At 37.6% G+C, this 27,674-nt stretch overlaps 2 protein-coding genes, 1 long non-coding RNA gene and 2 pseudogenes across 7 annotated transcripts; 2 read left to right on the top strand and 3 right to left on the bottom strand.

Annotated features, from left to right (window-relative positions):
- Positions 1 to 44: 44 nt before the first annotated feature.
- Positions 45 to 23,547, bottom strand: LOC149049745 (USP6 N-terminal-like protein). Of its 5 annotated transcripts, XM_089195824.1 has the most exons (18): positions 23,419 to 23,533; positions 22,267 to 22,356; positions 21,299 to 21,646; positions 15,992 to 16,053; positions 15,299 to 15,384; positions 14,872 to 14,905; positions 14,382 to 14,462; positions 13,821 to 13,925; positions 8,706 to 8,815; positions 8,497 to 8,545; positions 8,111 to 8,176; positions 7,771 to 7,825; positions 7,106 to 7,200; positions 6,453 to 6,518; positions 5,844 to 5,943; positions 1,648 to 2,435; positions 1,569 to 1,577; positions 45 to 258 (listed from the first exon to the last, which is right to left on the bottom strand). In XM_089195824.1, the coding sequence occupies exons 3-18, from the start codon at positions 21,345 to 21,347 to the stop codon at positions 130 to 132; spliced, it is 1,884 nt and encodes a 627-aa protein (XP_089051950.1). In that variant the 5' UTR covers positions 21,348 to 21,646; positions 22,267 to 22,356; positions 23,419 to 23,533; the 3' UTR covers positions 45 to 129. The 5 variants fall into 5 exon arrangements, with proteins under 5 accessions (XP_089051950.1, XP_089051947.1, XP_089051946.1 ...); XM_089195821.1 differs by lacking the exon at positions 45 to 258 and having other exon boundaries at positions 364 to 2,435; positions 8,497 to 8,548; positions 8,727 to 8,815; XM_089195820.1 differs by lacking the exon at positions 45 to 258 and having other exon boundaries at positions 364 to 2,435; positions 14,872 to 14,902.
- LOC149049749 (uncharacterized) lies at positions 2,648 to 4,381 on the bottom strand (annotated as a pseudogene).
- LOC149049748 (uncharacterized) lies at positions 10,555 to 11,416 on the top strand. The gene is made up of 2 exons (XR_016183498.1): positions 10,555 to 10,826; positions 10,939 to 11,416. It is a non-coding gene; the product is annotated as an uncharacterized LOC149049748 (long non-coding RNA).
- On the top strand, positions 12,263 to 13,245 carry LOC149049747 (uncharacterized). Its single transcript, XM_089197403.1, has 3 exons — positions 12,263 to 12,284; positions 12,329 to 12,493; positions 12,979 to 13,245. Exons 1-3 carry the CDS (start codon positions 12,263 to 12,265, stop codon positions 13,092 to 13,094), a joined length of 303 nt encoding a protein of 100 aa, XP_089053529.1. The 3' UTR covers positions 13,095 to 13,245.
- Positions 17,225 to 18,747, bottom strand: LOC149049746 (uncharacterized; annotated as a pseudogene).
- Positions 23,548 to 27,674: the final 4,127 nt, after the last annotated feature.

Here is a 27,674-nt window from a genome sequence, read left to right as displayed (position 1 = left end):
AGGATGGGGCGTTAAAATCAATGTAATAAAAGGAAGAGGGATAATTTCTTTGTACGGAAGTGCCATGGGTGATGCAAGGTTTAAATGAACATAAAAACTAATTATCAGTCGGGATCCCAGCATGGTAAGTCAAAGTTCCGTGATACCAAACAGATTGGTTTTAGAAGCTTCCCACGTGACATTCTGAAAACTGAATTGGCTGTTCCTGCTGCTGACACTGGATTGGCTTCCAACCCGGCTACTACGAAAGCTCCTCCTCTGTATATATTTTAAGTAAATCCGTAGCATCTTTCATAAGATTGATACTCCTTAATAAAAGAGAAAAGTCCACAAGGAAAAAAAAAAGGCGATGACAATCAATTCTTACATTCAAAACTGAAAATTTTTTTAATCCCGTTTGGAAAGTGTAAACATGAGTCAGTTCTATTCAAGGCATTTGCACAGAGATGTTAATATTAAAAATAAGAGACAAAAAATTTTTCACCCTATGAATGTCTTCGAAGAATGGCCGCTGTGTTGATAAATTTCTTGGTATACTAAATCCATTGAACATTCTAAAATTCGCTTTTATTGTAGCAAAAAAAAAATCCATTGCGTAATATTCCAATTAATTCATGATTGAAACTAAAATAAATGCTCTCTGTAAAATACTATGCGTATAACTGAAGCAGCACGCTCAGATAATTCGAATTCATTTCAAAGGAATTTCACTGAGTACTTCCAAAGTGTTTCCGAACCTGGTCAACTTAAATAACTGACGCTGATAAAAATTCACCGAAGGACTGTCCTCGCAAAATCTTGCGTTCCTTGCAGCTAAAAATTTCATCAATTTACTGTACGTCCGAGATACTTCTGTATGCTAGAAACATTCAGATTAAGAAATTTGAACGCATAAACTAATCCTCAATTATTAATAAACTATGCAAATGTAAAACAAGCAGTTGTCTATTCCATCGTAAAATTGTAACCTGGCCACCTGAGAAAACTGAGTAAACAAAGCCTTAATAAAATGACTCGTCTCAGATTTAACTCGCATTTGGCGAACTTTTGGCGACCAGTGATTTTCTAAGAAAGTCGTAAGATGATACATACAAAAGACAGCTGATGTTTTCACATCTGTTGACAATTTAATACATATTGCCGACTTTGATTGTTCAAGGCCATTCCTTTGATTGTATTCTTACAAATGAAGCCTTCATCACCCATTAACGTGAAGCGCTTACGCGATCTTAATTGCAAATCCCCTGTTGGCCCCATAATTCCAAACCTACGAAACTCTTTAGGGTCACCTGAACTTCCCTATTGGTTCCTTACCTATTAACTCCCAAGATCTGATTGGTAACTCGCCCCTCTAGTGACCATTCATTTCCTTACAAATCAGTGGAGAGAATTTGGTGTTTTGTCAGGGTAACAACCCCCAGCTGATCATTTCGTCTAATCTCTTCACTTATTCACTGGATAATGCATTAAGGAGTTAAAACTGAACCTTTCCTACCTTAATTGTGTACACGGACATGGAACTCGATTGAATTAAGAACCATCGATGTTATCTACTGAATAATGAGCACGTGACGAGCCTCATTCACAGAAGCAGAATAAAATATCGCCTGTCCCTGTTAAGCTAGCTTAAACTAAAGTTAAAGTGACCTGATGTTTGTTCGAGTGATGTTTCCAAACAGGTGAGCCGCCGGGCTTGGAAGCCATCACAAGCGCGTCCACGTCTCCATTGATTGGCCTAAATGTTGACATCGAGTTGTAAGAACCTTCGGTGGTTCTTCGTCTCCGCATGCTGCCGTCCGTAACGCTGTCGGAAGAGGGGAGAACGCTCTCGGAATGATACACTATTCGTCCATCTGGTGGTTTGTACCGTGAGATCTCCACCTCGTGTCCATCGCTCTTCCGATGATCTAACCATCGAGGGTCGTCGTGCATTGTGCGCTGATTATTCAAGTCTCCTCGGTAACTCGAAGGTAGTTGAGGGTGTCGCGTGATTTCTTCTATCGTTGATACCGATGCTTCACTTCGGAATTCCGTCGGAGTACCGGGAAATGTTGAAACAGACGTCTCGCTACGATTCATATTAGATGGAGGTGAATGCGACAAATTCGTCGGAACGCCACGAAGAGGTGATATTTCCGGCGAGACTGGCGAAGGAGGCCTGTCCATGGGTACGCGGATAATTCTGTCTTTCTCTTTGTTCTTGCGTGCGCGTGCAGACGCGGTTTGGAAGACGCCTCGTTTCCATGAAGCACCCGGAGGGAGTGACGGGAATTCCGCCCTGGAGGGTGCCGGTGGAGCGTCCAATCCCAAACGTTTCAACTCGAACATCGCATCCTGAAGCAACTCGACCACTTCATCGTCGTCGTAATGATATGCATGCGTTTTCTCTTGTAAGAACTGAACGACATCCTCGGGGTCCATCTTTATGAAAATTTCTGTGAAGAAACCAACCAGAGCAACCCTTATCATACACTGTACCTATTGCGAGCAGGCCCTCATTATCAACAGCTTCACACGAGCCTCGTTTCGCCCACGGGAGTGTAAGATGCCTTAGGCAACACCAGTAGCAGAAGCAGGCCAGAGGTCTGAAAAGGGTCTAGCAAAAATGAGGTTCCCAGACCCCCTGCAAAACTCTCTTTGACTCGTCTCAACTCTTACCGCGTACGGAGAAAAGCGCTTTCAGGACCTCTCGCAGTCTACAAATAATTTTTAGGTAATTTAGTGTTAAAAGCTAAGTTGAAAACGTAAATTAGCCACCGTAAGGGGTAAAAAAGCTAACGTCTCGAGCGTTAGCCCTTCGTCAGAGCCATTGGAGGAATTGTGGGTTGTGTGTGGGTTTCTATGCAGAAAGTGGAGCTACGCCATTGGTGGGAATATGGTGACGAGAAAACAGGAATAAATTGGTTGAATGAAAAGTGCACGTTGATTCCGTGGAGATTAAGGGTGCCGATTTGGAAGATAAAGTTTTGTTCGAGTGTTTTACGGCTTTCCGAACTGCCTAGATGTAAGGAAAGGCCGCAAACTGCTTTTTCCTGTTTAGAATGATTTGGAAGATTTAAGTGTCTAGCGACCGGTTTGGCTGCGTCCTTGTCATTTCTTTCCACGTCGCGAAGGTGTTCTCGGAATCGGTCACCTAGTCGTCTCCCTGTTTCGCCGACGTATAACTTATTTCAATAAGTGCAAGTTATGTAGTAAATAACATTGGCGGAGGTACACGTTAAGTGATCAGCGATCTTAATGGATCTCTTGGGTCCCGATATTTTCTCTACGTTATGAATGAAAGAACAAGTTTTGCACTGTGAGCGAGCGCATTTGAAAGTTCCAGATTGGTCATTGGTTTGAAATGAACTCCTGACTAAAAAGTTGCCTATGTTTTTGTCACGTTTGAATGAAATAAGTAGGGGTTGCAAAAAGATAGTGCCACTCTCTGAATCGTTTTGGAGTAATTTAAAATTTTTAAGAATGATAGATTTAACTGCGTGGTTGTGAGGGTGAAATGTAAGAGTAAATGGAATGCGCCGGGTCAGTGTTTTCCTTCTCAGCCGTTTTTAGAGCTGACTGTCGATCAATTTGTTGGGCACAGTAGTGGCCCGCTTGAACGACAGAAACAGGATAGCCACGTTTATCGAAAAACTGGCACATTGCCTCTGATTTTTCGGAAAAATCAGAGTTGTCACTACGTAAACGACGAAGTCTGAGCAACTGTGAAAAAGGTATGGAGTTTTTGACGTGTGATGGATGTGAAGATGAATACAAAAAGTTACTATGTGAAACTGTAGGTTTGTAGTAAGCACTAGTGCATAAACCGTTGCCTTCAATTGAAATTTTGATGTCTAGAAAAGCCAAAGAAGTGTCGGAAATTTCCCAGGTATATTTAAGAGCCGGATGAAAGAAATTGACGGCGGTTATAAATTGAGTGAGCTCCTCTTTGGTAGAGGAGGTGGTACCGATGCAATCGTCAATGTAACGGCCGTAGAGATCAGGTTTTGGGCCGTGGTATTGACTAAAAAATTGATGTTCGATAAAACCTAAAAAAGGATTGACGTAGCTGGGTCCCATTTTAGTACCCATGGCCACGCCATTAGTTTGTTTGTAGTAGTTACCACCGAATGAAAAGCAATTGAGTGTGAGTACTAGTTTGGCCAGACGCAGTAGTGTTTCAGAGCTAGGTTCCTTCACAGTGCGATGATCGAGGGCCCGGAGACCTTCGTCATTGGGAATGACAGTATAAAGAGATGTTATATCCATAGTGAAAATAAGTTTGTTTTGGCCGAGGAAACTAAAGTAACCAAAAATTTTCAAATGCGTGTTGGCTGTCCTTAATGTAAGACGGTAAAGTTTTCACGATAGGTGCCATAATTTTGTTTAAATAGCTGGAAATAAGTTCGGTGGGACAACTGCAAGCAGAAACGATGGGTCGACCTGAGTTGTTAGGTTTGCGGATTTTAGGTAAAAAGTAAATACACGAAGTTCTAGGAGTGGTAATGATGAGATTTTTAGCAGTGACCGGCAATTCTTCTTACCTATAAGATCGTTAATCGTATTTTTGACAATGTTTTGGTTAATTAAAGTGGGATTTTTGTCGACTTTGGCGTAAAAGGAAGTGTCAGAAAGTTGCCGCAAAGCTTCTTTTTGGTAGAGGTCGGCCTATGACTATGTCTTTGCGTTTTTTAGACTTTTTAGTGCCGACCCCTCTTCCGAAGAAAGATTGGAAAATTTGGTGAACGATTGAATTTAAGTTTGTTGATATCGTGGCGACATTTCTTGATGAAAAAATCTAAAGATGAGAACTGGCCCTCTGGGGGAGTCCATTTAGACTTTCGAATCTGAAGTGTTTCGAAAGTATCTTTGTTCGAGATGTTAGAATCATCCTCTTTGTCATGAAAAAAAGCTTTCAATTGAACGCGGCGAATGAATTTTTCAACGTCTTGCGTAATTCGTCAGTTTTTGTGGAAATGGGAACAAAAGTTTGCGGCCTTTCCTTACATCTTGGCAGTTCGGAATACCGTAAAACACTAAAACAAAAATTTACCTTCCACCCTTAATCCCCACGAAATCAACGAGCGCTTTTCATTCAATTAATTTATTCCTGTTTTCTCGTCACCACATTCCCACCAATGGCGTAGCTCCACTTTCTGCATATAAACTCACATACAACCCACAATTCCTCCAATCGCTCTGACGAAGAGCTAACGCTCGGAACGTCAGTCCTTTTACCCTTTAAGGTGGCTAATTTACGTTTTCAACTAAGTTGTCAACACTAAATTACCTGCTATACTCTTCCACCGACGCAGCACCACAGTTTCTTAAGAAACTTACTCCTTATACAAATAATTTGGATCAGAAGTCCTGCGAGGAGAAAGACTACAGCAGAGTTGATAAGAGCATCACAGCAGGATCTCAAGATTAAAGGTTAAAATCATTTATTTATCGAAATTTGTTCCAACACTATTCAAATCTACATCAGCACGTGTCACTTCAAGAATCAAGAACTGAACAGCTTCATTGTACACGCACTCATCTTGTGGCCAAACTTAAAGAGAAGCACACATTGTATCTGTTGTGCGTATCCATTGCAGTACAAAATGGTAGTCAGAGTTCTCATAATTTATTCATAGTAATGGAGGCCATGAAAAATTATCAAACAGTCACGACATTCAAAGTTTTTCCGTCCATCAACAAATCATGCCACAAAAGACTTGATTTTTTAGTCTGGTCATCACAATTCAATTCCAACTGACTCACTTGTTAGTTAACCAGTCAGTCAGCTGGACAGCAAGTTACTAGATGGATCCAGTAATCGGTACAAATCAATCCACTTATTTACCGGTATATTAACTTACTTCTGTGCATTTTCATGATGTTGTAGGCCATGGCAGTCAACAGTCGGTCCCCTTCCAACATGAATATGTCCCACAATCTTAGTGTTAATGTAAATGGAACCTGAAAATTCAAGTGAAAAGGACTCTTTTATCAATCGTATTATAGCGTTCTCCTTTAAGCTTGACATGCCAAAGACATTGATAGAAAATGAAACAAAACAACGTTAGGCCTGAGCTCAAGAGTCTACGAAATAAGCCCTACCCTCAACCATAATTTCTGAAAATATTTTCAGATCTTTGAAGTGAAAAATAACAGACACATGTTTTCTTAAATTAACAATGCTGATTGATGCCTTCAATTTCATGATAGTGCTCCAAAGAGAATCAAATGCATTATGCGCTAATCTAGTAAAAATAAAATAAAATAAAAACCCTGTAACATCACCAAACTAATTACGTATTATTCATCTTCATGTCTAAATTCTACCACACAATTTACAATTTGTCATTCATATGACTTGTACACGTAATTCTCTTTGAACAAAGTACAACATTCAATCGCAGACAACTTCCATATTTTTTGCAACAACTAACACAAGTACATATACATGTAATAGCACTACAGCATACCATGTCCAGAAAGCACTGCATAAACCATTTCAGAGTATGAGAATTTGAATAACAACCTTCTTTTTCCTAGAGAAGAGAGAAAAGTCAATATTATTGCTATTCCATTGTAATAACTAGCACAAAGGTTGTCAGAATCCAAGACTTTAATAGGGCGAAGTCACCACAGCTTCCACAACTTACAAGTGAAGTGAATCCCAAAGCACAGGGTACTTAACACACATGATTGGCTAACACAAGTCATGTGATATAAGGCGATTGTTGAACATAATAACATTACAAATATGAGCAACAGTGAAACAAAATTTGAAAACAAAAGAAAATGAAGCATTCAAGATAGAGCTACTCTGGGAACTTTTACAGTGTTCTAGTAATTATATAAAATAAATTAGCAATTAAATAAAAAACCCTACTAGTGCATTGTCAATCACCAATGCATATGTATATTACAGTGACAAGTATCATGACAAGTACAAGTACCTAAGTTATCATCAGTACATTAAATGAATATATTGCCTAGACTTAAAAGACCCTGATGAAAATTGGGAAACATACCTAGGCATTGCTTTTAATATCAAAATATACAATACTTCAGAACTTATTACTAAAGTGTACAATAAACATATGCCATTTGCCTAGTTAAGATAAGGACTTACCAAGTTTTTGTGAAGTCTTGGCAACAGCTTCCTTAAAATCTTATCATGGTGCTCTTGAAATCTCATCAGCTTTGGAAAGCCAGGTACAAAAAAACCTTCAATACGGAAAAAAATATAACAATACAAACTTTTCAACAGCATTATGAGGTACAATTTCCACCAATTATTTGCGCAGCACTCAAAAACACAAAGCAACACAAAGAACAATTAACATTTAAAACATGCAGTCAGTTTAAATAATGCCAATATCATATTGTGCCTGATGTATGAAAATAAAAATGAAACACAGTTTTCCTATGACATGTCATTCTCGCTGCTGACTGTCATGAATTTCCTTGTAAATTAGACAGGAGCCTTCTAATTTCAATCACAATAAGATGGGAGTTGAAGGGTCGAATGAGCCTCCACAATATAGAGGTACCCTTATCTCCAAATAAAAAAGCAAAGTTAAAATCTGATGTAGCTCCACTGTATAGTGCTTACTACATTGTATATCTAAATGAATTTAACTTCTTAGGACCTCCTCTACTCCCTTCCTTTCTCTCTCATACCTGGGGTACATTTACAACGGTTTGTCACTTGTCACACAAATGTAGTTCTTCCACCCGCCCCCCCCCCCCCCAACACAATTAGCAAGGGAGTTAGGAAGTGTGAGGACTACCCACCATGCATGGCATGTTTCTTGTCAGTGAGGAGTGCAGACAATGCCCAAAAGGTATCCTGAAAGAAAGAAAAAAATGTATTGTAATTTAACCAAGTTGGATCTTTTTTTAAAAAGTGTTACCTCCCAATAAATAGCACTTTTATTAACAAAAACTGCCATGATAGTAAAACAAACTAAAAGCTTTTTTGCCACACTGCTTCACCTAATTTTATACAAAAAGCACTTCTAGGATTGATCACTTCACAAGTACATGACTTGCTGCATAATTTAACCTAAAGCACTTAAGGGCTCAAGTATGTAATATATAACAAGCAAGCAATAAAGAAAGCAATGGCACCAACCTCTTCATTAAGATACATTAACAGCAAGGCTGCTATCCCACTCATGCCTTGACAGTAGCCTACCTCCTACCACACCAAAAGTACATGTCATCAATCAATGGTCTGTACAATGAGCAAAACAGTTGATGCCAAAAATTCCAAGCTTCCAGTGTTTGCAAGATTTGTGCTTGTTCCTACATTTGGTTGCTTTTTTGTTATTGTCAAAGAGTGTTAATAGTTGTTTAGGTAAAATACACCATATTTACTTAAAATGAGAAAAACCAGATAATTAGGCATTGCTCCCAATTAAAGACATCAGAACAATCTTTAATGCTTTGAACTTCTAATTAATGTATCAGGTTATTTGAAATTCCTTGAAAACCATTCTACAATACACCTAAGCTTACCACATTGTACATGGAATATGCTGCAAGAACGTGGAACAATGCTTGCTGTCTATAAGACGAAAAAGTAAGCGCAAATATTAATTATATGCAATTAAAATTGAATGAAGAGACAAAACAGAACATTTTTACCACAGTTCAGTACTCTAACCACTGTTGTGCACATAAATTCTATAAAATCGTTATGACAACATGTGCTTAAATGATCTTACTTGATTCCATATCTTTCCCTAAACATGATGTGATCTCTGAATGTTCCGTTGACATCTACGTCAATCTGCTGAATGTTTGGAGACTGATTTCTGGCAATCCTTTTCATGGACTAGAAAAAAATATGAATTCATTGTTATCACTACAATGCAACCCTTGCAAACTGAATTCCCAGTTTTCTGGGAATTCTCAAAAATTCCCAGTTATGCAAATGACCCTTGCAAACTGAATTCCCCATTTTCTGGGAATTCCTGAGAATTCCTAGGAATTCCTAGGAATTCTCAAAAATTCCCAACTATGCAAATTAACTCTGATTTAAAAAGCTTGGAATTACTGGGAATTTCTGGGAAAGGAAGACTCCAGTTTTGTGAGGACTTGGAATCCCTAGGAATTCCTAGGAATTCTCAGCTTTAGAAACTACCTATAATTTAAGAAGTGTGGAACTCTTGGGAATTTCTGGGAATTGAATTTGAGGCAATTTTAATACCCTGAGGTCCACATAAATTCTAAGAAATTCTCAATACCTTGAATGTGAAGATTTTAAGAAAAGGAATAATTTCAGAGGCTTAAAACTTTGGCTCAATAAAAGGTATGCTATACAAAACGTACCAAGAGATATACATACATGTATATGTTTATACCTTAAAGATCATGAAATTTATTATTCAAACTAAGTTTTAGTAAATCTTTACATTAATATGGATTTTCTCATGAACCAGCTGTCACTTATGTTAAGTGGAAATTGCCAATTAATCCAATGTACTCCTTTCATAACTTAATTTCTTTAATTTCCCAATCACTGGATCTCCCAAAAAATATTACATTGTTTTATTTTTGGTGCAAAATACAAGTCCTTCTTTATATAAAAATGAAAATTGCAAGTCACACTTCAATAATAACAGCTCTAAAGTTTACTTGTTGTTCTTCTCTGTCTGTCAGCTATCAACAAAATTGTTTTATACTTCGGACAGTGCATAACTATTTGTGGACCAGAGTTCCAAAGCACCTCTGTAATCGCATATAGTTACTTCTGTCTCTTGTACAAATGTTTCTCCTTTGTAAGACGCACTCTACTCTGTTGTCACTACTGCTTTGAGTTCAGTGGAAACGACTGACTGAGGAATCGAGATGGCGGTGTTGGAACATGTTGCTGAACGCTTGCTACGGTCAAGCTTTGTAGATTTACGTACTGGTACACTGGGATCATCTATGTATCTCTTATACTTCCTAATATGGTATCCTTCTTTTATAAATATTAGGGTAAAAGACGATTTGTAGTCGCATTCAAAACTGTGATTGGCTTGTGTTATTTCTCACCTTTGCCATGAACACAACTCAAGTGAGTTTCGAGTCTTTGTTTGCTCGACAACTTTCGGCCACAAATCGTACATTTGTAATAAGATCGATTCTTGTCGATTATTTCTATATAGAGTGAGCTCACATCATTATTTATATCACCAAGGTATCCATTGTCAAGAAGCAGAGAACCGGTCATCACGGGCGACGAGCGGGGATGGAAAAAACGACCCAAATATGAGCGGTCAGCGGTGAAACAGCTTTTATACTTCATATAGAGACATATAATTTGTTGTTCCAGAGACAATCGTGTTGTAAAGCCGAAATGTTAACAGTTTACTTCACAGTTTAAGCAATTTTTCAAAAGTGTTGATTGAACTCATATCTTTTACTGCTTTAATAAACAATGGAGGCTTCGGGGAGGGAGTCAGTGGCATTTGGAAAGGCACCAAGAATAATTATATATATGGTTTGTAGCTAGCTGCGTGACGTGCGTGACGAAAAAAAAAGTATCATGATTTCCAGTTGTCAAAATGTCAATCAAATTTGGCAGGTACTTGGTTTTCGCACTGTAGTTTGCTTTTAATGGAAGATTTTGCCATGGATGAAGACCAAAAGCCAACAATGTTAAGAGATTTAGAGATCGACTTTTTGAAAGAACATCTCGATGGCTTTTCTGTTGAAGGCAATTATTGTTTTGGATATTTCGAGGGAAACAGCAGAGATGGATGATCTGTTAGTTTAATTTCAGGCATTGAACTCCACGTGTTATGTACTTACAGAAAGCCATTCAAAAGAGAAAAACCACAACAGATTTTCTCAAACAGGTATATAATCTCTCAGTGTTTTAAAGTGCACAGATCCCGGTTTCCTATCCTGAGTCAAGAGGTTGAATTTAAGCTTATTCAAATGGACTGATTAATTTTCTTTTTACGATAGCTGCGGCCAGTTTTTCCATGCAAGTTGTCTGGATGTGCCTTTCGCGGAGACGCTTACGCAACATTTCATCTGCCTTTAGGGTGGCTTCTTGTCAGCACAAGTAAAGTTTAAATTTTAAAGCTGACTATAACAACGAACCAGATGATGAACTTAATGTCATGTACAGACCTTAATTTGCAAGATAAGAAATACAGTCCTTGGTAGTCAATTAAGATAGATTTCCACGAGCGTCAATGGTGCAGAATCGTAACTTGATGGAGCCAACAGTGGACAACATCCCAGAATTCAAACTTTGTGATTTTTTTCTCGGCTTAAACGCTAAGTCAGTTGTTCAATTGAATAGGAAGAAAAACATTTCGAACGGAAAACAGAATTATTTGCACGTGTGAATCTTTGGAGAAAAGGTCTCCTAAACGAGTGGTCTTGATTGTAAATATTTAAGGAATGGTAAATACATTAGCCTTAACATGGCTGTTTCTCGAAGCTCAGTGTTTTCCTACTTGCCTTTTTTCCACGTGAATTGGGGGCGATTGAATAGATATAATATGCAGTAAAAGAACTTCAGCTGATAGAAATTTTAAATTTCTCATCTTAGGCTGTGGATACAAAATTCAAGTGAAAAGGAAGCCAACTGTGATTAATGCTTTGAACAAGTCAAGATACGTTTTTTTCGTCACACAACAAGTTACATAACGTTAATATCATTCTTCTTGATGCCTTTCCCGGTGTCACCAATGTCTTTCCCGATGCCTCCGTTGGTTAATAGAGCATTAAAAGTATTGTTTCAGTTAAAGCTTGAGGAAAATTGCTTAACTTTTTAAGTAGCGAAGTGTAACTTGGTAACATTTCGGCTTTACAACACGATTGTTTTCTGCAACTACAAAACGTACATTTAATTCTTATTGGTACCTTTCGGATGCCACCGATGCCTTCATTGTTTATTAAAGCAGTAAAAGATATATGTACAATCAACACTTTTGAATTGCTTAACATTTTATTTAGCGAAGTAAACTGTTTACACTTCGGCTTTACAACACGATTGTTTCCTGATACTACAAATGATCTGTCTATATATGTAGTATGAAAGTTGTTTCACCGCTGACCACTCGTATTTGGGTCGTTTTTTCTATCCCCGCTCGTCGCCCGTGATGTAGTAACTCCCGAACCGGTCGGAGAAGCTAGAATAAAGTTGTGCGCTTCTCTTAACACTGCAATCGGCAAGCCAGCGGATTCACTTTGCTAGCCAATAACAAGTCCTAAAAGATCCACGTGATCTTGCCCGTGATCGGAAACAAAGAAGACTCCATTTGGCGCTCATCTTTGAATGTACTTTTCATCGATTGATCGTTTTTCTCAACTGTTTTGCTTAATATAACATTTCTAAAGATAGCTTTTATTGTGGTTCAATGGGAAAACGAGAACAGCGTGAGTGTTGTAAAAGAAAAGAAAGTCGTTGGCGCCGTGGAGTTAAAAGAAAGGACAACAGTTGACATATTGACTGGTACAAACAAGGGTCGAGTGGCCATCTGTAAAGCTACGATTTTGAAAGTTTGTGGTGAGTAAAAATTGCGATATACGTTACGTGATCAAAATCTTATAAAAGAATAGATGTAGCGGGTTGAATTAAGCTTACATAACGCTCGGCGCAACTGAAACTAGAATAATTCTGAGAATCGAATCGGTCACTTGCATGCCGCAGTTTCTTAAGCTTATGCTTTACAATGAAATAAACCTATCAGTAAGGTTTCAAGATTCCTCTAGTCACGTTTGGGAACAATCAAGATTCATAATAGGAACTGTTATTAAACAAACCTTATTACATAAAGAAGCCCTCCTTGATAAAAACAAAATAATGTATTCAGCCCTTTTTTAGTAAAATCTATGAGAGATGTACTAACTCCAATATAAAAGTCACTCAATATAACAGAGATTTCTCAATTTGATAATTCAATGAATGCCCTTTTCCTCATAGCAATCTTAAAGGCTTGGTCTGAGCTTTAAATATATATATTTAAATATATTATTTTTTTTCAAATTCAGATGTCATGGAATCCAGATACAAAATGGTCAAGCTTCTTGTGGACAACCTCATTCAAGGCCAACTCATTGTGAGCCCAGGAAAAAAAATACAAACAGCAGCTAAGTTTGCAGTTTAGGATAACTTCATTCTAATTTATTGTTACAGTTACAACAAGATTTTAATCAAAAAATCAATTTTATTTGTCTGTAATTAACCCCTTCACTCCCAAAAGTGCTTGATTTTCAAATATAATTGAAGATATTGTAGTTTATGGAAAAGAATCAACAGATTTTATTCACAATTTGTGTCAAACCAAATTTAATGATTGATTAGGACTATTTTATATGAATAGCTGTAATTGAGGATTAATCCGTATGAAGTTTTTTTACATTTTACATGTAAGCCTTAATTAAGCTTCCAAATAAATTTCATTGAATACTTGAATTTTAGCTGGGTTTTTTTTAATTTAAAGTATTTATTTTATATCATTAGCCTCAAATTTTTGCTTAAAGTTCCCAGTAATTCTTAAACATTCCTAAAAATTCCCAAAAATTCCCAGAAATTCTTAGGAATTTTTTAGATTTACAGCTTTTCAGGGAAAGTCATTCCTAGGAATTCCAAGCCTGTTGGCTGTAAACTTGGAATTTCTGGGAATTTCTGGGAATTTCTAGGAATTTCTAGGTTTTTAGAACCAGAGTTGTTATGTTTGGGAATTCCTAGGAAAAAATTCCTAGGAAATTATTCCAAAAGCCATTTTGCAAGGGAAATGATCCACAGGTGGTGGAAATACCCATAAACTGGTGCTACATCCACAAATAACTGGAAACATAAAATAATACATATTTACTGTTGATTCATGTACCTCATAGACAGTGCTCCTGTTTGGAACATATTCAACTTGGAGAAGTTTTTTCCAGGTTTCTCCTCTCATAGAATTTGGAATTCCTCTGTAGATACGTCTCCTTAACTGAAAAATATTTATTGACAAGTTAAATACAAGAGTATTTACAAATCAAACATAAAAAGTTATATATGTATAAAGATCTGTGAATAATATAACAGTAGACTTTCTGAGGGCAGGTATTTTCTGTACAAAACATAGACTTTTTTTGTTGTCATCAACTGGGATATCAATAAATAAGTGTATAGACAGTATAGTATGCCACAGAAATGTTGCCCATTGTTAAAAGTGTTTAGACATGTATTATTATCAATTGACAAAAATAGTCATTAACAAGGTAAAAGATAAAAGGTAATTAGCAAGGAAAAAACTTAAATTTATCTATTTAGTTCAATCAAGTATCACAGCTAGCAATTATTTATATGTATGTGGCTTCTTTATGGGATAATTCTAAAGCATGGCAAAAGTATAACGCTAGGGCCCAATCTTAAGTAAATAATACAGCAGCAATCAATCTTTTACTTTTACTCCCTGTATGTATTTGTCCCAGTTCTTTGTCATCTTGATCCATTTTTGGACTCTCTCGCGTTCTAATGCTATAAGCTATCAAAGAATACATGTATCATGAATTAATTGCAGGTTTTTAAAAAAGATATTTATTTTCACTTGCATATTGTACAAGATATAATGCCTTGCTGTGCCACAAAGGTGGCAAATAGTATGTTCTTTCGCACAGGTTCAGTACTCATGACTAACTCTTGGTTCCTACTTCATCAAAGATTCTACAACAAATTCATGAAAAACAAAATGGTGACTCCAAAAGCCTTTGGTTCATCTAGGGTAATGCAGCACACAACCACAAGGTGACAGGCCACCAGACATTTATGTCCAGTCCAACTTCCTTCTAAATAAAGTAGAAGGCACTGGGTAATTTTGGACAACACATCTACTCAATGTAACTCTCATGTAACATGCAAACACTCAGTGTGTGCCTCTTTACGATTGTGAGTACCTTATCGTCTTGGCCTTCTGGTTGGTCATTTCTGCTGCAATATAAATGAATTTTTAAAAATCAAATAATGACAAAACAGTAAGAAGAATATACACAAAATACGGATGTGAATTATGCATAATTATTACATTGCACATACTCTTAATAGCCTGTCACCCAAATTCACATTAATTGTAAGTCTTAATACCCAGCATGTCTTAATACACCGTACCATGTAGGTGTTTTCTGAATTAGCAATAGTACCAACATTTCCAAAGCAACTAAGTTTGCCACACCTTAGATCAACCTTTTAACAAACAATAATTTTATTGTCCAAATATTAATGCACCTCATTCTACTAAATTTAAATCATATAATAAATTTGGGGTTAGGATATGTTACAACAAAAAAAAAAAAATTCAAAGAGTACATGTGCTTAAACACTTACTGAATAAATCCATATCTGTCAGTTATTTTGTACACAAAGAAGTTTGCATCCTCCCAGTCATCAATTCCAGCATTTTCATCACAACCCTAAAATTGAAGAGTGACAATAACTAATTTTTCAGTCTCTATCAATACCATATTTACATGGAGTACTTTTAAAGAGCCAAGAAACCAGAGTACTTTAAAAAAAAACTGTATCATACAAGGCCACAAAATAACAAAATAAATACCATTTAAATCCCAAAAGTGATTCACACATAACTTCTCCATGTAATTTTAATACATTATCCAGCAAACAAGTGATGAAAATACTCAAAATTATTAATGAAGAAGTTGCTATCTTGATCTAACATCAAATTCCCAGGGAAATGTGTAGCAGCTGGAGGGGAGAATCAACAATCAGATATTGGGTGTTGAAGGGTTAAAAATCTGAAAGGACACTGAGATGTTACATCATTTTCACTTTAAGGAAAGAGTAAAATGAGAGAATACATGCATGTAATTTACATACATGGTTATGTGGTCACTTAACAATTCTTTTATTTGAATATCTTATTTTCATTGCTCCCTCTCTCTCAAGCAACAACTTCGTAGATTGGAAAACCATATTGCACAGTTAAAAGTTCACGTCATTTCTACAAAGTTACATTCTATGATGCAATACAGCTGTATTTTAGATTTCAAGACAACTTACTCTGTCATACTTTGCCACAATATGTTTTCTTGTTTCCTCATAATCTATCTCAGATGAAAAGCCTGAAAACAAAAGTCGATGGTAAAAAGCTATACAAAAAAAATTGTCTGTGAGCTAAAATATCTTAAAGGTAAAAATCAAATGTTTTCACGTATGACTGGGTGATCATCAAGGTAAAATTCCATGGCCATAAAAATAATTACGCTGATGATGAAAATTGTTTGGTTTTCTTTTTTTAAATATTTTATAGCCTTAATTGTAAATAGCTTATTTTTTAAACCTAAGCAAACTTCATGAACGAAAAGCTACATGTCAGCAAACGCTAATCAATCTTCCAAACTTCCAATAACGTACTGGCTATTTAAAAAGGGTGTCCAAAATCAATTTGGAAATGGAATTGTTTCTATTTTTTGATGATTGTGATTGATGAGATATTACCAAACTGCATGTATTACTTGTGAAATGCACAACAGCACATCATTCTAATGAAAATATAGCACATCTTTCCATACAAATGTGCACAGTTGTAATCACTGAGTACAGTTATTTAAACAAAGTTTAGCCATTATTGAACAAAACTGCATTCCAATTATTTTCATCACACCTTTCATCTAAACATTTCTTTTTGTGAAAAGTGTCAAGAAGGAGAAGAACTAACAGTGGAAGGACATTTAATTAAATCAACCCTCATAGAGAGAATCTCTGAGACCCACTGCTTGCATAAAACCGCTTCCTGGGTTAGAACTTATGTCAATAACCAGCCCAGAATGACCATAAGTAACTTTGTTGCTTGAATTTCATTTTTCGATGGACCATCAGCATTGTAGTTTGAGATCTTCCAATTACTATTAACTTAAAGCAATGTCTACTGCAATACACATTGTTAATGATCTTAATATCTCCATTAAGCTAAGTGAATATAGATGTATACGTTCTTTCAAAAAGTGACTAGTTCTAATTTAGTCAACAACTTCGACAAAGTTAGGGTTTATGCAAATGAAAATAATTTCTTGTTTATTCAGTTATCTAGAAGAATGAAAGAAGAACGAAAGACTCCAACGAGAAAAAATATTCAGAAAGGAAACTTTGCCGTATCATGTCAATATAAGTACTAAATGTAAACATTGTTCGTGATTAGCCGTTTGACTGAACTGCATATCACCACTCATTGCTTACATCTTCTTGAGAAAACATAAATAGGATTTTTGTAAAATTTAAAAAACGATCTCTGGCTAAAACTTTTAAAAAATACGAGCTTTCGGCTGTTTGCGCTACAGCCTTCAACGGGTAAAATGATAAAAAGGTAAGAAATACTAGGTGTGAAGTACAAAGTAAAAAATTAAAAATGCTGATAACTAAGAATGTTTGTTAAAAAGAATGTTGTATTGTCCGGGCAAAGGACAGGAATTGTTGTCCGCATTGGGAGTTCACTTGGAATGCCACGCTTCTAGTGTTTTTCTTGTTCTAAAACTGCCTTTGTCAATAATAGATGCATTATCAAAGTCTATTGCGTGACTATTGGCCCAGACGTGATTGGAAATTCTTGAGCCTTTTGCCGCGGTTTTCACATTTCTGAGGTGTTCTTTCTTTCTTGTGTTGAAGGCCCTGCCAGTCTCACCAATATAACACCATGAACAGTCACCACAAGGAATTTTATAAACAACATTTGTTTGCGATTCCAACGATGGTCGAAATTTTGGAGCCGGGAACTGTTGTTGGAGGGTGATGAGTGGTTTGTTCACCACTGTGATGTCGTGTTTTTTGAGGACACGAGTCAGAGGTTCTGTTACGCCTTTAATGTATGGAAGAGAGGCGAACGACTTGCGTGATTCGGACGCCTCGACCATCTTGAAAAATGTGCCAACAAGTTCCTTCGGGGACAACACTGTTGAGCGTCGGGTTTTTTTGGCCTGGATGTTTTTAATGAAGTTCGATGGATAACCATTAGATTCAAGTGCTGAATAAACTCGATTTAGTTCTCGTTCTTTTCCTTCGGAGGAGTTGGGTAGCTTTAGGGCTCTGTGTAGAAGAGTTGCTGCTGTGCTGGCCTTGTGTTTATTATCATGGTGAGAATTGTAGTCTAGATATCTGTCCGTGTGCGTAGGCTTTCTGTAAACATCGACAGCGATGGTGCCATTTCTACGGGTGACCAAAGTGTCGAGAAAGGAGATCTTATTGTCACTTTCAATTTCGATGGTGAAAGAGATGTTGGCGTCAATTGAATTTAATGTGTCATGGAAAGCTGGCACATTGTCTTTTTTGATGATGCAGAAGCTATCATCGACATAACGTTTCCAGATTTTAGGAGGGACGGATGAACTGTTAATCGCACTTTCCTCGATCTCTTCCATACAGAGATTGGCCACTACAGGGCTGACTGGACTGCCCATAGCGCATCCGTGTACTTGTTTATAGACTCTGTCATTGAACATAAAATAGTTGTTGGACAGGGTAAATTGGAGGAGTGATATTATGTCACTGATGTCCAAATTTGTTCTGGATGGAAGAGAGGCATCCTGTTCCAGTTTGATCTTGATGTAATCACATGCTTTGTCAACAGGGATCGCGGTGAACAGTGATACAACATCGAAGGAAACCAAGACTTCGTTCTCGTCGATCTTGATGTCAGATATTTCTTTGGAAAACTGTAAGGAATTGGCAACAGAGTATCCGTTACGATTTTGAATTGGAGATAGAATATCCGTTAGAAACTTGGACGTGTTGTAGAGGGCTGAGCCAATACAGGTGACAATGGGTCTCAGAACAAGAAAAACACTAGAAGCGTGGCATTCCAAGTTAACTCCCAATGCGGACAACAATTCCTGTCCTTTGCCCGGACAATACAACATTCTTTTTAACAAACATTCTTAGTTATCAGCATTTTTAATTTTTTACTTTGTACTTCACACCTAGTATTTCTTACCTTTTTATCATTTTACCCGTTGAAGGCTGTAGCGCAAACAGCCGAAAGCTCGTATTTTTTAAAAGTTTTAGCCAGAGATCGTTTTTTAAATTTTACAAGATGTTTTATCCTGGCTGCGGCCCCTCTATCTTTTCACATAAATAGGATTATTGCTTTCACGCGTTGAAAGCAGTCACCCCTATTGACCTGTGAAATGAAATCGACTGATATCAGATGAGCCTCTACTTAGCTCAACTGCATAAGAACTCGATAAGTTACTTTGCTAATACTGGCCTCCAGATCAACGCTGGGGTTTCTGAGCCAGTACCAGGTCACTCAAGGGGCATCAGTGTTTGTGCATCCTCGGTCGTTGTTATGTTAGGAGAGGAACAGAGAGAAAAAACCTTTCCAACTGAAGCAAAAGTTTTTGTTTGAAAACTGTTTTTGCTTAGAAAATGGCCCAAGGAGACCACTGCTCAGTGTGGGGTTGTGACAACAACTGCAGATACCTCCAAAAGGTACGACATTATAAATGTCAACAAAAAAAAGGATTCCCATCTGGAAAAGAATTATTGGACGAACAGATGCAGCCTTCAGGAACTTAAAGGAAGCCCTTGTATTTATTCAAACCATTTTAAACATGGCCGGCCCTAACCCAGTACTATTTCTAGAAGAATACACAGTCAACTCAGGATTTCTTACCGAAAAGGAAGAAAGAAGAGTTCTGGAAAAGAAAATATTAAGTGGGGTAGACACTAGCCAAAAAGATTGCTACAAGTGTAATTAACCAGTGACTGCTGAGATGAAAAGTAACTACTTCATTAAAGTGGAAATCAAAACGCCACTGAAACCGTGACTGAAGCCAAAAATACCATGAACAAAACGGCACCGCCTAGGGATTTAAACAACTCTAACATGTGTAATAATACTGGCGCAATGATACTGCTTTTGAAAACCAGCTGGACGATGACACTACTTATAAGATCCAACAGAACGAAGATCAGTCTTCAAAGACATAGCTAATGGCCTCTGGAAGCACCTCTACAATCATGCTATCAATGATCATACCTATGCTCTACCAGTTGGCATTTATGGACAGAAATGTCCTCAAGGTGAACAAGAATTGGATGCTCATTGCCCTTTGTGTCTACAACTTCAAAAAATAGTGTCTGATCTACAGCAACAACTCAAGCAGGCAAAAACCACAATTGATGAAATGAAAGAAAAAGCTTTTGATATAAAGACATCAAAGAAACTGAACATCTTGTTGAAATATATACTGGCCTCCAAAATTATGGAGTGTGTAGTGTATTGATTATACATGTACCTATCTTAATTATTGACAACAACCTTAGTATGGGTTCTAAGGTGAGCACTTTGTACTTAATTCAGTAAATGTACTACTCGCAGTAATCCTACTGTAATGGAAATACCTGCATGCTGTAAAATTACTATAAGTCAGTAAACTCTCATACTTGTATATGTGTAACGTGTTTATCAATAAAGTTAGGTTAGCCTTTGGCAATGAAGAAGGAATAGTCTCTCTATGTCTGAATGACGACACTACAGAGTGTTCAGTTTGTTGTATCAAAGATAAAACAAAAAGTGCAAAAGTTGCAATATTTCAAAGGGAAAAGGTCACAAATGATTAAAAGTTATCAAAGGAGCTTATGTAAATGTAAGCCTGGAAGAAAACGAAAGTCAACAGTTGAACAATAATTTTTCTTGACATTATGCCGCTTACGACAAAATTTGTCAGAGGAAGACTTAGCCTAGAGATTTAAGACTTCAGCAAATAATGTGTCCACAGTATTATAAACTTGGATTCCTTTCTTAGCGAGAGAATTTCAAGGTTTGATCAAATGGCCAAGTCAGAAAAATGTAAAATTCTACCCTGAAGCCTTTAAACCATTCCACAGGGTTTGTTCAATCATTGACTGCACAAAAATATATCTTCACAAACCCTCCATGGCAGAGGCATAGGCACCAACATACTGCAGTTACAAGAGCCATAACACATCCAAATACTTGGTAAGATCATTTACATGTAAACTATGTTTGCTTAAACATTTAATTTTAAAGAATTTTTGAAAGTATTTAAAACTTTACATAAAAACATGTCATGAGAAATAATGTACAAGTACTAATTCATTCATTCTTTCCTCTTCTTCAGTACGCGTAGGTAGAGTTTCCAAACCCAGCTTAACCGCGCCAAAAACTTTTTCGGTCAGGCTTTTCTTGTAGAGGGGGACGGGGGGCGGAAGCCTAGGAGAACAGGGGGCGGGAGAGGGCGGGAAGCAGGAGAACAAGGGGGGCGGAAAGCGGAAGCAGAACGAGACGTCAAAAGCGATGGTCAAACTGTGATAACCAGGTTTCTGAAACTTAGTTTAATTTAGAAAACTGACCTTTAATAACTTTCATCGGGCCCAGAAGCCCATTACCCGGAGCTTCCATCCTCCATACTTACCCTCTGGGTCCTATATTTTTTACGTCACATGCAGGCCGCACGAAAGTATTTTAATTATGGCGAAAAGCGCGGAAAGTTTCTGCGAACGTATATAACGTACACATATCTCAGTTCAAAAAATAAAGAAACGGGACAGGGTTGACTCAAGGGTACAATTGGTATGGAGGCTCCAGGTAATGAGCTCCTGTCGGGACCCAATGACCCCACCGCCAAAACAAAGGCCATGAAATGAACAGGATTGCTCAGTTCAGTTTTCAAACCCGGGTTTCTGATCCTCTTGATTAACCTGAAGACGGGAGCAACACAATGAAGGGTGAGAGTCGGGAGGCAAAGGGGCACAAAATCACGGGAGGCAGGAGAACCGTGGTACAGGAAGCGGAAGACCCTGAACCTGACTCGGACAACCCAGCATTCATCTGGACGCCAGTATTAGCAAAGTTGCGTATTAAATCAAATTGTTAGGTGGCATTTCGAAGTCAAAAAGGCAACTGGAAGAGACTCGATTAAAGAAGCGTCCAAAACAATAAAACATCCCCTCGTCAAATTAAATTGTAACATCCTACACTTGTCGACTACATGGGCGAAACTGAAAGGAGCTCTGTCCTGTTCAGGAAGTAGCAAAAGTTCAAAAGCTGAAAGCTATCGATTTGTATTCTATGACGAGTTTCTCGAGTACAAGCGGCAAGCTTGTTTACACTGATTTCCCCCAGCTAAAACACGTAACGCAAATCGAATGAATCTATCTTGCAGATTTATGTAATTAATAATATGGATGAAAAAATTACTCAGTTCTGATTGGTTAAGATAAATACAGTTTTCAGGTAATTCAATGCAGAAGAGAGTTAATTCAGTGCAAAGAAGTAACAAACTAGACATTCTGATTGGTCAATAATCAAAGAAACTTACAGATAGCCAATCAAATGCGAGCCTTGGATGTCGCAAGGTATGGTTACTCTGTAAGTTTGCGAGCCAAACAACGGCCGGCGTTTAAGGCCACTGCAACAAAAACACAGCTGCTGAAAAACAGCTCTAACAACGAAAACACTGTAAAAAGCACTGTGTTTTTGTTGTCGGATTGGAAAAAGTATTGTTTAGAGAAGGGAATTGCCAAGGAAATCGAAAATTACGAGCCGACCATCATAACATTTTGCTCGAGCGATTCTACGCCGGAATTAAAAACAAACATGGCTAAACTTCGGAAACGACGATTCCATTTCATCGAGAGTGATTCTGACACAGACTGAACAATTCCTTGAACTGTTTAGCCGAACTTTGAACTTTTTTGGGTTGTGTCCTCGTGTACCGGTACACAAAGGAACGAAACACTAACGAACTGCGTCACAACTCCATGTTTTGATATGAAAACAATAGGAATTCCCCCCCTGTACCGGTACACCAGGACAGCCCCCTTTTTTGTGCCTTGAAGATGCGAAAATATCATTATATAATTATTGTTTTAATCTTACGCGGTTGTTTTGACCGAACATACGGTTTGAATAAATTATTTTTGCACCTGCTGCGCCACGCCATCACATTATTTTCTCGTGCAATTTGGAATGAATAAGCACTTGTAAATTTTTAACAAGACCACAAATTGCACTCGCCAGGCTCATGCAATTTTGTTAGTCTTTGAAAAAGTTTAATGGTGCTTATTTATTTCAAACTGCACTCGAAATCTTGTGATTACCTATACATAATGTCACTACCGAAGGATTAACGCGAGAGCTGTGATAATATTCAAGACAGAATTCCATGCATGTTATTTTGCCAGGCAATCATGCCGCCTTCGACTGAAGGAAACAAAAGACTCCGCTTGTATTTGCTCACTTATTTCTGTTAACTCAAAATTTGAGAAAAAGACCACTGGTATGAGAAACGACTGGCATCGTCGCGCTAAAAGCTTCCGAGATACTAAACAACGCCCATCTCTACTTCCGCCTTGCTCGCCAAAAACTATCAAATGCACTTTAAGGTTTAAGACGCGAGAATCACCGAGGAAAGATGTACAGGAAAGACGATTCGGAAAAAAATAAGTGCACATCTCAGAATTGAACTTACTCATTTTGTCGCTCGATGGTTGTATTCACAAACCAAAATATTTCTGTAGCGACGAAGCGGGTATAAGCACATGAGTCTGTTCGTAAAGTTACACGACTTTCACAATAGCCGAAGGCCGGAACTGGTAACGATTTTGTATGGAAACGAGGCCACAAAAGCTTCTCAGACGTAAGCAGAGCGCACGTGAAGTGGTTTTAGGTCAAGCTTTTAACTCATGAATTGCGCGCATGCGCAAGAGCGAGTTGTAGATATGGTGTGGAGAATGGCATTCGTTCGCTCGCTCGATTGGTCGATTCCTGTAAACTTTTTTTTCGATTTTAGGCTTTTGAGTGCATTTGATAGTTTTTGGCGAGCAATAAACAAACGAAATGTCGACCTTTGTTGCTAAGAATAGTGGTGGGGTGAAAAAGAAGCCGATGACAATCTTAAAAGAGTTTTTTTTTTCCTTTTAGTTTCAACAAGCGGTGCCAGCGACTGGCAGGCATGCAAGGATTCACGCTGAAATAATAGAACAACCTTCGTTTTTCATAAAATTGTAATTTACAATCCTTGAACTTGAAAACAATCCGAAGATTCATTGAAAATATCACTTACTGCGAAGCGCTCGGAGTTTACAGATGTTCAAAAGCTTTGTCTGTTATGGTGTGAGATTGAGGACAAAATCGATCATTACGTTTCGTATCGTGTGTTTCTCCAGTGTGAAGCAACAAGATGCCGGCGACTGACGAAATTACAAGTTAACACGAAAATCAAATAACACCTAAACAAACAATTTTAGCTACCGATTTACTGTGAATTCTTAAAGAACAATTTTCTTTTAAGTTTCAAGACAACTTGAAGATTCAAAATAAATATTACGTACTAAAATGCGAAAGTCATACACCACAAAATTAATAAATAGGCCTGAAATGAAATTCTATCCTGTTCTTGATTATACGTTGCCTAGCACGTAACTAAAATCTACCCAGGCGGAGATCCAAAATGACGTTGGCAGTCTTGGCTTAGTTACATCACTAAAAACTCGTTCCTGTTTGTCTCATTTGATAAAGAGGGAATCGTTAATGTTTTCATTATGACAGTACTGCCTTGATTTTCCAACATTGACAATGATAGACAGTAAATTTCACTTTTCACCCTCATTCACTTCCAACCTTTTCTTTTGAACCAGAGACAAAAATGATATACGTTTAAAACACATGACATCATCCACCCTTGTCAAATGTAATAGCACGATCACTTCAATTGTAATGCCTTCTTATCCCAACGTTACTTTGTTTCTTTGCTACATTAGCGAACACTGAACTACTGCTCGTACTCTAGATATGAGAATCAACCACAAAATTCCCTAAACCAGATAACATTAAACATAATCCAAAAAATCACGTGTCAATTCACGAGTTTGCTCACAGAGTACTTTTATTTGCTTTTGTGTTAAGACAATAATACTGAATTAGGGTCAATCATCGAGTACAATACACGTTTAGGATCAGGAAGGAATGCCTACACACTGCTGCGTTCCAGAATGTTATGATTTGACGGAAACCATCACAAACAAAAACAAAAGAATTGAAGAGTAAGAGCAGAAAATCAATGACACTAAAGACTTTTTCATTTCCTCTCGATCTGAAGCGCTTACGCGACCTTAATTGTTAATCCCTTGTTGGCCCCATAATTCCAAACCTACGAAACTCTCTTGAGTCCCCTGAACTGCCCTATTGGTTCCTTACCTATTAACTCCCAAGATCTGATTGGTAACTCGCCCCTCTAGTGACCATTCATTTCCTTACAAATCAGTGGAGAGAATTTGGTGTTTTGTCAGGGTAACAACCCCCAGCTAATCAGTTCGTCTATTCTCTTCACTTATTCACTGGATAATGCATTAAGGAGTTAATACTGAACCTTTCCTACCTTAATTGTGTACACGGACATGGAACTCGATTGAATTAAGAACCATCGATGTTATCTTCTGAATAATGAGCACGTGACGAGCCTCATTCACAGAAGCAGAATAAAATATCGCCTGTCCCTGTTAAGCTAGCTTAAACTAAAGTTAAAGTGACCTGGTGTTGTCTGTTATGGTGTGAGATTGAGGACAAAATCGATCATTACGTTTCGTATCGTGTGTTTCTCCAGTGTGAAGCAACAAGATGCCGGCGACTGACGAAATTACAAGTTAACACGAAAATCAAATAACACCCAAACAAACCATTTTAGCTAGCGATTTTCAATGAATTCTTAAAGAACAATTTTCTTTTAAGTTTCAAGACAGCTTGAAGATTCAAAATAAATATTACGTACTGAAATGCGAAAGTCATACACCACAAAATTAATAAATAGGCCTGAAATGAAATTCTATCTTGTTCTTGAGTATACGTTGTCTAGCACGTGACTAAAATCTACCCAGGCGGAGATCCAAAATGACGGTGGCAGTCTTGGCTTAGTTATATCAATCAAAACTCGTTCCCGTTTGGTCTCATTTGATAAAAAGGGAATCGTTAATGTTTTCATTATGACAGTACTGCCTTGATTTTCCAACATTTACAATGATAGACAGTAAATTTCACTTTTCACCCTCATTTACTCCCAACCTTTTCTTAAGAACCAGAAACAAAAATGATATATGTTTAAAACACATGACATCATCCACCCTTGTCAAATGTAATAGCATGATCACTTCAATTGTAATGCCTTCTTATCCCAACGTTACTTTGTTTCTTTGCTACATTAGCGAACACTGAACTTCTGCTCTTACTCTAGATATGAAAATCAACTACAAAATTCCCTAAACCAGATAACATTAAACATAATCCAAAAAATCACGTGTCAATTCACGAGTTTGCTCACAGAGCACTTTTATTTGCTTTTGTGTTAAGACAATAATACTCAATTGGGGTCAATCATCGAGTACAATACACGTTTAGGATCAGGAAGGAATGCCTACACGCTGCTGCGTTCCAGAATGTTATGATTTGACGGAAACCATCACAAACAAAAACAAAAGAATTGAAGAATTAGAGCAGGAAATCAATGACACTAAATTACGATTAGAAAATGCTCAGCGGCAAATCACAAACCTTAGAAAGAAACAGTTTTTGCTTGAGAATTTGAAAGCTAAGAAAAATACAGCAGCTTTTTACACTGGTTTTGATAACTGGGATGTTTTTGAGGCGGTGTACAATTAACTTAATCCCTGAGAGCGGGGAGAAAAGATTGCCTACTGGCGTTCTGGAAATGTTGAAGTCCCTGTTGATTACGACCAGAGGACTCTTTCAAGAAAGAAGGAAAAGCTACGTCTCTAAGGCCAATGGACGAATTTTTTCTTGTAATGTGCAGATTAAGACAAGGGTTTCATGAAAATTATCTTGCTCACTTGTTCAACGTGTCAACACCAACTGTAAGTCGGATAGTCATAACATGGATCAATTTCATGTACTTTAAGTTTGGTCACATTGACACTTAGCCTTCAAGGGAGGTGAGAGACAGAACAATGCCTGAAGCATTCAAGAATAAATATGAGAGTACTCGTGTGATAATTGATTGTACGGAAGTAAGGTGCCAGATGCCAAGTAGCTTACAATTGAGTGGAGAGCTCTTCAGCAGCTATAAACACTACACCACTATTGACCTTCATTTCCTAAAAATGATTCGAAGACTTTATCATTTCCTCTCGATATGGGAGCAGCTTTCCTATGTAATTTCTAAATGAATACCGGTAAACACAATCACCAGGTGCCAGCTAATCAACTTACGCTACTTCAAGATAAAAGCCGTTCTCCGTAGTAATAAAATTTGTTTCAAAGTTTAGGTTTGCTATGAAACTCTGCAAGTACGTGGTAATCACGATGTATTGGCCAGTACTTTCAGTTTCCGCCATGTTCATCAACTACAGAGTAAAAATTGATTATTGTAGTTTTGGAGCCGGCGATGAGCCAGGGCTGTTTACAATTCTCATTCTTGCAATTATATAAGTAGATTGCCCCTTTCCAAGAGTGCGCCACTTGAGTAAATTAATAGTTCTGATGAAATGAACCTTAGGCAGGACTGCAATTATCAGTCTAGTCACCAAATATCTCCCAGTGACCGGTTAACTCGTGCAACTTTCTCAATCATTCAGATGAAACCATAAGACGCGAATTTCTTTTGATTGGCCGTGGTGATTATTTTGCAGTCAGTTTTGAGACACGTCGATAAGAAGGCACTTTAACAAACTGCAAAACCAGATTTTTTCGGTGGAGTATCTAATTCGTGAACAATCC

The sequence above is a fragment of the Pocillopora damicornis genome, chromosome 2, assembly GCF_964200805.1.
Source record: "Pocillopora damicornis chromosome 2, jaPocDami1.2, whole genome shotgun sequence".
Taxonomy (NCBI): Eukaryota; Metazoa; Cnidaria; class Anthozoa; order Scleractinia; family Pocilloporidae; genus Pocillopora; species Pocillopora damicornis.
The sequence above is the reverse complement of the archived record's forward strand: the minus strand, read 5'-3'. Positions and strand labels throughout refer to the sequence as shown.

Coding starts and splice junctions, on each gene's coding strand:
- LOC149049747 (XM_089197403.1), top strand. CDS start 12,263: ATGTACTTTTCATCGATTGATC. Junction 12,285..12,328: donor GTACTTTTCATCGATTGATC/GTTTTTCTCAAC, acceptor TTCTAAAGATAG/CTTTTATTGTGGTTCAATGG. Junction 12,494..12,978: donor TACGATTTTGAAAGTTTGTG/GTGAGTAAAAAT, acceptor TTTCAAATTCAG/ATGTCATGGAATCCAGATAC.
- LOC149049745 (XM_089195824.1), bottom strand. CDS start 21,347: ATGGAAGCTCCGGGTAATGGGCTTCTGGGCCCGATGAAAGTTATTAAA. Junction 14,906..15,298: donor GACAGATATGGATTTATTCA/GTAAGTGTTTAA, acceptor TTTATATTGCAG/CAGAAATGACCAACCAGAAG. Junction 8,546..8,705: donor AGGGAAAGATATGGAATCAA/GTAAGATCATTT, acceptor TTCGTCTTATAG/ACAGCAAGCATTGTTCCACG.